Source organism: Piliocolobus tephrosceles, chromosome 1 (assembly GCF_002776525.5).
Source record: "Piliocolobus tephrosceles isolate RC106 chromosome 1, ASM277652v3, whole genome shotgun sequence".
Classification (NCBI taxonomy): domain Eukaryota; kingdom Metazoa; phylum Chordata; class Mammalia; order Primates; family Cercopithecidae; genus Piliocolobus; species Piliocolobus tephrosceles.
The window spans coordinates 14,848,486-14,860,484 of NC_045434.1; the positions used below are offsets into that span (position 1 = coordinate 14,848,486).

Here is an 11,999-nt window from a genome sequence, read left to right on the forward strand (position 1 = left end):
ATATATATATATCTTGGTGGCATGATTACTGTAGAAAGAAACCAGTGTCATAAATGGAGTGATCTGGGCTAAACTTTATCTGTCCTGGGAACCTCTTTTACATGATTTATTTAGAGATTACTCCCATGCCTTGGTCTCTCCTCCCTTGGATTTCTGAGAGCTTAGGAACTCCCACTCTGAGGTACTCTCTGTTCTCTCCTCACATGGAATGTATCTGCTACTTTGAAATCAACATCCCTACCAGACACGTGTCATATTTAAGTTCACACACAGTACCATGTCCTGGAATGATAAGGCTTTCTGCTGCTGTTCTACCCTGAGGGCGTTCCGTAGGCATCTTAGGAACTCAATCTTGAAGGCTCAAGCTAAGCAAGTGAGTTCAGCTTGTATTCATCACCCAGAATCCTCTAGTATTCACTTTCACCTCCAACTTTCCACTCTCTCGTCTCCAACTTCCCACTCTCTCACCTCCAACTAAAGGGTTCCCAAGGTCAGTTCTGGCTTAGCTACATCGTTCATCTTCTACCTCCTTGTCATGCCTGCAGCAAGTTGTGTTTCTGTTCTCTGAGAGGCTGACCCAGAGCTCCTGGTTGACCAAGCTTGCTTCTCCCTGAGGACAAAAGGGCAGCATCACTGGTCAGAGACAAAAAGAACCCTGGGGAAGACATCCTCCCTTACTTTCCTGCCTGCTGGAGTGGGGGCCAAGGCAAAACTTGCTCCTACTTTTCTACTTTGCCCTTTACATTAACAACAACAATTTGAAGGGTATTAAGGTTTAATGTATTCTCTGCGGATTCAAACGAGTTCCTAAAATTAAGTACTACACTCTATTACTTATTAATGACACCTGATTCAGAAGTTTTTCTTCGTGTACTTCCTCATTTTCTGGACTTTGAACTTCCCTCTCATGTTAGAGCCAAACAGCTGTAGCAAACTAGCCATTATTTCTTCCTACACTGCAGAAAATAGAATAACCCTCTCCAAGTGTAATCCAGCTTCTGTGATTTATATTCATCAGCACCTCAGGACTCTGCACCACACCAAGCCTTGTGACCATCCGGAATGTTGCAGACCCAGTTATGGCCATGATGCATGCCTCTATTCTCCAAGGATTCTCTGTTCTACCCTTAGCCAATGATCGGCCCTCATGACAGCAGTCTTCATTGCAGGGATATGGTCAGCAGCGAGGAAATATGCTTCCACGGCAGCACACTTGGATTCCTCTAAAAATCATATACTATCCCTCTAAAGTCACCTACATTTTTCCATCTCCCGGTCCCCTAGTCGGTAAGATATTTAAGCATCCGAACCCCCATTGAGATATTGGACAATCACTCTGTAATTCTTTCTGTGTGGATGGTAGTAATAAATGTGTATGCCTTTTCTCTTTAATCTGCCTCTTTGTGAGTTGATTATTCAGCAAACTTTCCGAAGGGAAAGGGGAAGCTTTCCCTTTGCCCTGCAGCTGGTAATAATTTGCTCACGGCAGCACATGGTACAAAAGGTAGAAAGTTACTGAGTGAGCGACCCACTGTCAGGAGACTGGCCCAGGATCAGAGTGCTTACCAGGCTCATCAGGGGGCGCTGATTTTGCACTGATTTTTACCAACCCCTCAACCACCGAATCCTGGGCAGCTACCCATGGGAGGTAAGGCTCCATTGCAGGGGGAAATCATTGAGCATTCATTATCACACAGGGGCTTTCTCATTTTCTTTTCTAAAATCCTTAATAGTATCCTGTGTACATCATCTAAATGTGACCTTTATGTTTTCTATGAAGGAGTATATATATGTGTGTGTGTATATATATACATAGTATATATACACAAACATATATAGTGTATATATGTGTATATATACTACATGTATACTATATATACTATGTGTGTATATATAGTATATATCCATATATACTATATATACACTATATATATACTATATATACACCATATATACACACATATATATATATTCTACATAGAGGCACACTTCTGATATATGAAAGCATAGGATTACAACCAGCTGTGATTTGTATTTTATTTTAGCTTCTGAACTTAAAATTCTCTGATTAATGTAACATCATCTGTTCATTTAGGGATTTATGTTTTAAGTTCTGTGCTTTAGTGCTAGGTGGCTGCAAATCACAATGTACTTTCAAAACAAAATATCTTAACTTTTTAATAAATCCTATTCATAACTTGTCCAATTCAAAAAAACTGTTTATAAACATGTTAGACATCTGACACCATCCTATTGCAAGAGGGTAGAAACATTTATTGTGGCGGAATACTATGGTTATTCACTCTCAAGTTTATTATTCCCCTTATTTTATTGTAGCAATTCTGGATTCTTTAGTATAAAGAGAAATCAAAAGAAACAAAATATCTGTAGTCTTGGTTTAAGAAGTACACTAGGATCTGGTGGCCTAAACCATATATACAGAATATAAACACATGTATAGTTTATATGTACATAGTTAATGGTTACCTATGCATTATAAATAGTAAGTTTAACTTAGATTCTACAAAAATAATCATTTTGGATGGGTACATGCAAACCAGTACACATAAACCTATTTATAAAACACATCTCTAGGATTTTTTTTTTTTTTTGCTTCTAAATATAAATTTTGCTATTTAGCCATCAGCTAAATGATTTAAATGCAAACCCCAAAGTTTCCAGGTAAAAGTATAAAATCTGCTTCTAACCACAGTAGCATACTGTTTCAAGTATTCTCCTCCTATGTAAGGTCTAGATAATTTTGTCACATGTGAATTTTAAGTGCACATTCCATTTCCTCACATATTAGACATCCTGCCAGGGTCACAGCTTCTTTGTTCCATTTTTTTTTTTAATAAGACATTGCAAACAGTAGCTATTTCTTAAAGTGACATCATTTTTGCTTTTTCATTCTGATAAAAATGAACATACTTAAGCCTCTTCCTTGCACCCCGACCCTGGTGCCCTAGGATAATGCAAACAAATTCTACGCTTAATGGTTTGCAGGGCCATCCGCGCAGGCAGATGACTGAGTGGCCACAAAAGGCTCATTTTGCTTCTGGTCCTCTTTCATGCCAGCTGCCTGGTCTGTGATCGAGGAGAAGGACAGCTGGTCATGCTCTATGATGTGCACTTGATCCTCGTCCTTGTCCTTCTTCACATAGAACATTTTTCTGAATTTTTTCAGCTCATGGAGTTCACAGAAGGTTTCCAGAACTACCAACATGGCAATAAGGCCAAGTAGCAGGTAACCTGTGTGAGAAACAGGACAGTGTCTCAGTGTGATCTCAACATGGATAAATCAAGTAGCAAGTGATTTACCTCCCCACCTCATGCCAACACAGTGTTTGTTAAGGAATAAACTCATTGCCAGGTTCTTAATTTTTAGAAGTGTTTTTAAGTTCATGGCTCAAAGAGGAACTACCCATTATTAAAGAGCGAAAGATAATGAAGAATGATTTAACCTCCTATGAACTTGGATTAGTCAGAATCACAGGCTGCAATTTTTGAGAAAAAAAAATACTTGGGGCTGACGTGGCATTATTAAAGACACATAACATACTGCACTTACCCAAGTGTGATATTTCATGCAAGGAGGGCTTGCCACCTCTGCTTTATAATCAGCAGTTCACATAATGCCAGTGATGTTTTAGAAAAGGTTTTGTTTTATCATGGGGTGCTTGGAAGAAAGCTTCATACCTTTTTAAGCACTCAAAACTCTTACAATTTCTACTCCAGAATAAGAGTTTAGTAATAGAAATTGTAGTCTAAATGCTATGGTTTGGCTGTGTCCCCACCGAAATCTCATCTTGAATTCCCACGTGTTGTTGGAGGGACCTGGTGGGAGGTAGTTGAATCATGGGGACAAGTCTTTCCCCTGCTCTTCTCATGATAGTGAATATGTCTCAGGAGATCTGATGGTTTTAAAAAGAGGAGTTCCCCTGCATATGCTCTCTCTCTTTTTGCCTGCTGCCAGCCATGTAAGACGTGACTTGCCCCTCCTTGCCTTCAACCATGATTGTGAGGCTTCCCTAGCCACGTGGAACTGTAAGTCCAGTTAAACCTTTTTCTTTTGTAAACTGTCCAGTCTTGGGTATGTCTTTATTAGCAGTGTGAAAAAGGACTAATACACTAAACTAAATCAAAATTTAAGAATGGATGTTGATAAATTAAATAGGTCCTTGTGCATGGCTATCTACATTTGCACCTAAATTCAGCAGCAAAGTCAAGCTCTCCATTATCTCCCAGTTGTTTTTGGACATGTGGACTATTCACTGGCCAACACTACCAGTTTCTTACTGGGAAAATAAAGGATAACTGTTGACTCAAGTAAAATGCATTGCTTGGAATCTGCGATGGGAAATGGTGATTTAAAATTCCTTCCATCATTTTAAAAATGAGTTTTCAGAAAAAAAAGTCATCATAAAAAGGAACAGAAATGTGAAGATGAAAACTCCAAGAATAACAAAAATTCTGATTTTATGTCCCAGTGGTAAAACATTTGAGAAGGATTTTCGAAAATGTATGAAGTAGGGAAGCTAAATTTGGCAGCACAACAGGAATAAGAAGGCTGATTAACCCAAGAATACAAAGTTTTAGTATCTTCACAATCTGACTATAGGTTTTGAAAACAATATCGTGCATTCAATGTGCTCTCCTGTACTTTAAAAATAGTAATGACATTGTTAGATGAATTGATGGATCAGTGTCTTTTCCTTTATTATTATTATTACTATTTTGTGAGACACAGCCTCATTCTGTCACCTAAGCTGGAGTACAGTGGCACCACATCGGCTTACTGCAACCTCCGCCTCCCAGGTTCAAGTGATTTACGGCTGATTTTTGTGTTTTTAGTAGAGACAGAGTTTCACCATATTGGCCAGGCTGGTCTCGAACTCCTGGCCTCAAGTGATCTGCCTGCCTTAGCCTCCCAAAGTACTACCATTACAGGCATGAGCCACCGTGCCCAGCCTCCTTTATCAAATTTTTTAATGCTGACAAAAATACCCATGGGGTTTCAGACAAAAACTGGGTATTTTATCCTGCCCACATCTAATATATCTTTGGAACATTCATTTGTTAGATACTCAGGTTCTTGACGCTCAAAACCTAAACTAATTCTATGTAGACTGCTTTTTTAAAAAAAGATCCATGTTGTAAGAAGTGATAAAATGTTATGCAAGGATTTAGTATTATATAAAACACTGAGGACGTTAAGTGGTTGGGCAAAATTTATGAGAAAACAATTTATATAAGAGAAAACTATTGCAGCTAGCAAGCATAATTACAGAAACATTCTACTTTCCAAGTCACAGAATAAAATAAAATAAAGTAAAACAATCACCTATTATGTGAAAAGAAAGTTAAGATAATGCTTATTTGGCTATCAAACTCACATACACAAAAATCATCTCTAATGCTACTGGCCATCACCACTCCAGGAGTGCTGAAGTTGTCACACTTAGATAATGCTGGTGACATGTCAACTCATAACAACATTTGGAAAGCACCAGGTCATTATGTTCTATGAGTCACAAAAAGGCGTATTCACTTTGAACCAGCAATCTCATTTCTTGGAAGAATATCAGAGGAAATGTGTACACATACAAAAATATTCTTGGCCTGGCACCGTGGCTCATGCCTGCAATCCCAGCACTTTGGGAGGCTGAGACAGGCAGATCACGAGGTCAGGAGTTCGCGACCAGCCTGGCCAACATGATGAAACCTCATCTCTACTAAAAATACAAAAAATTAGCCAGGTGTGGTGGCAGGGGCCTGTAATTCCAGCTACTCCAGAGGCTGAGGCAGGAGAATCGCTTGAACCCAAGAGGCGGAGGTTGCAGTGAACCAAGATCGTGCCATTGCACTAGAGCCTGGGCAACAAGAATGAAGCTCCATCTCAAAAAAAAAAAAAAAAAAGAAGAAAAGAAAAAAAAAATTATCTGCAGTGTCATTTATAATACCCCTGAATTAGGAGAAAGCTAAATAGTGAGCAATAGAGGCATGATTGGATTATGGTATGGCCACCTGGTAAATATCATATGGGCTCTATAAAGAATACCTATGGTAGCTACAGGAAATATAAAATCACCCTAAGTAACCGTTTAGCAAACAAACAAACAAAAAAAAACTATCGAACTTGTATGGTAGCCAGGTACTGTTCAAAGCGTTCCCGAATGATTTATGAGTGAAGTCTTTGTTTTGGCTGAGCCCACGGTTTAATGGAAATGTCAAAATACACACAATTCAACCAAGCATTTTGTAGGGTTAAGAATCACAAGATAGAGCCAAGACCGAGCATCTGGCTGCTTGAGTATCTACTATGATTTCCTAGAAAACATGACGTGAGCCGAGTCATAAATTGAAAAATTCTTAAGAAGGCAAGACAGAAATGAAAACAGCAGGTACATTACACCTGCAATTCTGTGCGTCCTGAAAAGGACAGGAAGGCTCATACAGAAATGAACGGTTTCTCGAAAATAGCTGGTTAAGTTTTCTACGATATTATATTTAATTTAAAATGAAAACTGTTAAAAAAACTGTTAAAAAATTATAAATCCCTATCCCTGGCCATCTGAATTTGAATGCCCGTTTTATTTTCCACATACAAAATTCTGGAAACAGTTAATAGAGGCTAACTTCTTCTAAAAAGAACCAGATGGACAAATGAGGTAAGCAGCTCTTTTAAGACTTTTCTGGTAAATTAAAGAGCATGATTGATAACATGTTCTATCCGAGGCCTAGTTTTCTTGGCCTTAAAATATTTAATAAAGTAGAGCAATCTTTTTTTTTTACATTAACAGTTGGTTATCAAGTACATTCTGTATGAGGTATTTTTACACTGTCATTTATAATGCCTACATTATTAGTAAGAAATTGATCTGCAATTTTAACGTGCTTGTGAAAAATAACTCAGTAATAAGATTTTTGCATAAAGAGTTTTGAAGGAAATCATGAAATGGTTGAGAAGGTGGTAAATTGGGAAAACTTCTCAGTGAGAAGAAAGCAATCAGTGTTTCTATGAATGACTCCTTGTTGGGAGGTGAGGTGGAGCTTGGAGTGGCAAAATAGAGACAGAAGCCTGTAATCCCAGCTACTTGGAAGGCTGAGGCAGAGAATTGCTTGAACCTGGGAGGCGGAGGTTGCAGTGAGCCGAGCCGAGATTGCACCACTCTACTCCCAGCCTGGGCGACAGAGTGAGACTCCGGCTCGAAACAAAAAAAAAAAAAAAAAAAAAAAAAAAGAGACAGAAGGAGCAGCCAGGGAGCCATAATACTCACACGTGATCCCAATCTTGTAGAGCTCTCTGAATTTTTGATTGTAGCCTTCCCCAGGCACATAATCCCCCAGGCCAATGGTGCTCAGGGAAATAAAACAAAAATAAAAGGATTCCAGGAAGTTCCAGTCATCCTCCAGGACTGAGAAGACAGCAGCCGGGATGAAGAAGAAGCAGGACACAGTGACAAACCCAAGGAGCACGGCGTGGACGATGGCCACCACCTGCTTGGAGAAGCCCCAGCGGATGTGGAAGTAGAGGACCGGCCTGCGAGTGACGTGCACGGTGATGCGCTGGACCACAGCCGTCAGGAACAGGAGGGTGAAGGGAATGCCGATGACGGAGTAGATGATGCAGAAGGCCTTACCCCCATCTGACAAGGGCACGGTGTGGCCATAACCTGCAAGGAGAACAAGGTCACTGAGGCGAAGAGGAAGAGACTAAGTGGCAAACATATTTTTAAAAAATACATGCCTACCGTCTGCACTTACTCCCCTCAAACCAAAGAGAAGAGCGAGACTTCAGGTCTGCCACTTTAGAGGCTCTAACATAATTGTCACGTCCCAGTAAAATTCAACAGTGGTCGCCATAAGTTTGGAAGTCCACCATTCTTTGTAAAATCCAACCAGCAATTCCAACACATCAGGGTCTCTGGTCTTGAATTCACTATCAGGCTGAAACACAAGTTCTGTGTGCTAAGGAACTAAGGCCCACACCATCTTAGACCATCAGGAAAAACTCATCTGAGGCCACCCACGTCACCAGGGCCAGTCTATCCCCTCCACCCCTTCACTTTCCCCAAGGATCCTCATTAGTGTCTAAACCTCAGTCTACACTCACCTCCCAAACAAACTACTCAGAATGTTCTAACAGTAATGACTGACAAAGGTGTGTGAATAGAACCAAGATGATATGAGTCCAGGAAGAGGGTGGAGTAGAATCAATGAAGATAGAGGTATCAAAAAGAGGAAGAAAAATGAAGATTAAAGCATGTCATGTCACAGGATGGAGCACTGGTATACAGCACCCTTGACATGAGTAACTCCATCTTAGAAAAAGACTCCATCTTACATTTCATAGGGCTCTTTGCCAACAGGGACAAGATGTTATGCTTAATAAATAAAGTCTGCATCCAACCAGATAAGCGCAAAAACAAGCACATTGTGTCACTATCAGTCCTTGCCAGAGGACTCCGTGGCCATAAAAAGAGCAGGACATCAGTAGCTCAAAATGGCCACCTCAACTGACACTGCCTTGCTGTCAATTGTGATTAGCACTTGGCATTTGCTGGGAAGGCTTTGCCCCCACTGAAGACTCCTCATTGCAAAACCTGTGGACCACTCGCCTGGCCTGACCAGGGGATTCTTTGTGTCTTTGTTGCTCTCCCAGTCTCCCTGGACTGCTTTGTTAACCCTTCTTCTTGTCCCTTTTCTCTTGATGTTATATGTTACTTTGTTTGTTGTGAAATGTTTGACCTGTAACACTTATCTATTGATTAAGTATACTATTATGTATGGTTTGCAATACAATTGACTTGTGAAGTGGCTTATGTGCCTACAGCTCTCACTACCGAGTGAGCAGGAGGTACTAGGGAAAATTCCCTCCTTGGAATTCCATGCAACTCCCGGCTTTTGTGACTGAAATAGCATCAGTAAAAGTCTGACACTATGGAAAGACACAAACGTGCGTGGACGTGGTTATCTCTGACTCTGTACGGTTCATGAGAATACTTCTTGTCAAATATTTTGCCCAATTATCTGGTTAAATGGCACATTCATAAACTGACACATTTCCCCTACCCCACCCCTTGTCATTTCTGTATTTTCAAAGATATGATAAATTCCACAAACAAATATTGAAAAAAGTACATTAGGACCAGTGGTTGAAACACATGTCTGTTTTACTTTCTACCAGGTTGAGGTTATTCCCAAATCAAGCCAATCAGGGGACTCTTCATCCAACCAACGCCAACAGAGAACCCAGCTGGGCATGGGGCCTGGTGGCTATTTTTAAAATCTCATGAGCACTTCATCTTAGAAGAACTAACATGTCTGAACAAGTCAATTCAGGAAAAAGCCAGCTAAATACATTTTTTTTTTATGAAATTGGATTCTGAGAAAAATCTACATAGGTGATTATAATTGAAAAGTAGTTTCAAAATCTGATCTGTAAAATACACTCAGCTTAAAAATAAACAAACTCCTCAGTTGCAAATCCCCCAAATTCTCTGCCTTACACCTAAGGCTTATACAAGTGTATGTGGGTATTAAAAAGCTTCCTCGATTGTTCCCATGTACAGCCTCACCACAGCAGAGGCAGGGTTCTTGACCCACTGTCCCAGAAGGTACACAATTTATGAATGAACTACAGCACAGTCCAGGAATCCTCTGAGATTGTACATCCACTTTCCCATGGAGAGATTCCAGGGCTTCAATTCTCAAAAGGGGTACGCATCCTCAAATGGTTAAGAACCACTCTTGTTCTGAGTGTCGGTTCCTGAATCCATCTGGTCCCTGCACACCCAACTGCTCCTGGAATGCGGTGACTAATTTTGGGCATGATATTGAAAGAGGGAAGTGGGCAAGTTGGAGAGTGCCTTGAGAATAACATGAAGGATGGTGCCAAATAATGTTCATGCTACACATGGAAGCAGGAGCCTTTGAATGTTTCATTTTGAGAAAAAATATGTGAAGGAAGAATGAGACTTGTTCTGAGGAAAGCAGCTGATATCACAGAACCACCTGAACTAATGGGAGCTACAACTTCAGCGAGGCACCAAAGAGGGATGTTCCCATGCTTGCAGAGATCCGGAAATAGAATCTGAAAATGCAACTTTATTTAACCATAAAAAAGCAAACTGGAGGCTGGGCAGGGTGCCTCGTCCCTGTGATCCCAGGACTTTGGGAGGCCAAGGTGGTCAGATCACGAGGTCAGGAGTTCAAGAACAGCTTGGCCAACATAGTGAAACCCTGTCTCTACTAGAAATACAAAACTTAGCCGGGCATGGTGGCAGGTGCCTGTAATTTCAGCTACTTGGGAGCCTGAGGCAGGAGAATCGTTTGAACCCGAGAGGCGGAGGATGCAGTGAGCAGAGATCGCACCATTGCACTCCAGCCTGGGTGACAGAGCGAAACTCTGTCTCAAGGAAAAAAAAAAAAAAAAAAGCCAACTCAACTGGAAAGCAATTCACAAATGCAGTCACCAGCTTGTGACTGAAAGTGCTAGGAGATATTAATAATAGTGCTCACACGACCAGAGGGTCAAGCAGAAATTGCAAGAGATGAATTTAGCTTTGGCATTGATTTTGTCGAGAAAACATAAGTTCAGCTGAGTCAGTTGGAATCCACGAAGGCCTTTAAGTCTATGATTTTATTACTTTTTTTGGTAGCCTTTTTATAAATTAGCTTTACTAAAAGTGTAACACACAATCCAAATTTTCCATACCATCTGTTCCAATGAATTACATGATTTAGGTTCTAGTAGAGAAAAAAAAAGTAAACAAACTTCTAGCTTAAAAATATTTTAGCTTAGGAATTTTCTCTCAAATTGTGATAGCTCTTTTCATTAGAATGTTAACTAAATCTCATTTACTGAAATGTTATCTTCAAGCAATAAAGATAATCATTATAAGACTCTAAGACCTCTCTCTGTAGTAATGGCATTTTTATGCTAGTACTGTAAATATATTATATATTCCCACTAAGAGATTAAAAATCATCACCATGCAGATCCTTACTGAAAGTAATTTTCCTCTCCTGATGTGTACATAAATAATTTTTTGGTAATGGAAAGTAAAATTTAAAATTTACATCTCATTTGCATTCCATACACTTAGCGCAGGCCATATTGAGTAAACCACCCTCTGCACCAACTACAACACAGCGCTTTGTTTGCAGTAGACGGCTTAATGCACCTGACGGAAACTTTCAGTCCTATTGAATTTTAATGAAGTGGTAAATAATTTACTCAAGTCCAGTCAATTGAATCTTCAGATAAACCATGAAGCAAAACTCATATTTTTAAATCTTATAATCATATTTAACTCCATTACAAACCACAAAGAATTTAGCAAAATGTTAATAGACCTGGCTTACTTGGGTTAAATTTTTCTAAGGCTGGCCATCACATAATTTTTGGAACCAAAAGATTGAACATAACAGACTGCTGAAAAAACTGACCTCAAAATTAGTTACAATCCTGAGACAAAGCTCTCACTCACTAATGTTCTTGTATTCTAGCCTCCTACTCCACAACTGCTGGGTTTCCTGTTATGAACTTGCACCTGTGAGGCATCTATGAGTATATGTATAATGGGTGGTTGTAATGATGACAGTCTCCTACTAAATTTGCCTTCCCATCTGGCTACTCTAATTACAACAGCCCCGACACTATGCTGGCTAATACCCAATCAGGGGCTATGCCACACTAGATTTTTCTGGTATTTAAATGCTCTCTAATGAAGGCCAAGACAGAGAACCTTTGTGGGCTCCTATTGAGTACATCAGAACAAGTCACTGATATGCAGCTTCTTCACATATACCAGATGCTTTTGAGAAAGGTGTACCTTACAACGGCCCCACGTTATGACCCTGAGCCTGTAACAGTATCACTTATTTGCATTATTTAGTATGATATGGAGCAATGTATACATTCTCCATTAAGTTAGCTTGATATATGGAAGAAGAAGAAGAAGAAGAAGAAGAAGAAGAAGAAGAAGAAGAAG

At 39.9% G+C, this 11,999-nt stretch overlaps 1 protein-coding gene across 1 annotated transcript in view; it reads right to left on the reverse strand.

Annotated features, from left to right (window-relative positions):
• Positions 1–2,255: 2,255 nt before the first annotated feature.
• The window catches only part of KCNK1 (potassium two pore domain channel subfamily K member 1), a 53,033-nt gene continuing 43,289 nt past the window's right edge, over positions 2,256–11,999 (reverse strand). Inside the window, exons 2-3 of the mRNA XM_023216238.1 lie at positions 7,281–7,676; positions 2,256–3,252 (exon numbers count right to left, since the gene is read on the reverse strand). Coding sequence (XP_023072006.1) covers positions 2,993–3,252; positions 7,281–7,676 — 656 coding nt within the window. The 3' untranslated portion in view covers positions 2,256–2,992. The remainder of the gene's footprint in view (positions 3,253–7,280; positions 7,677–11,999) is intronic.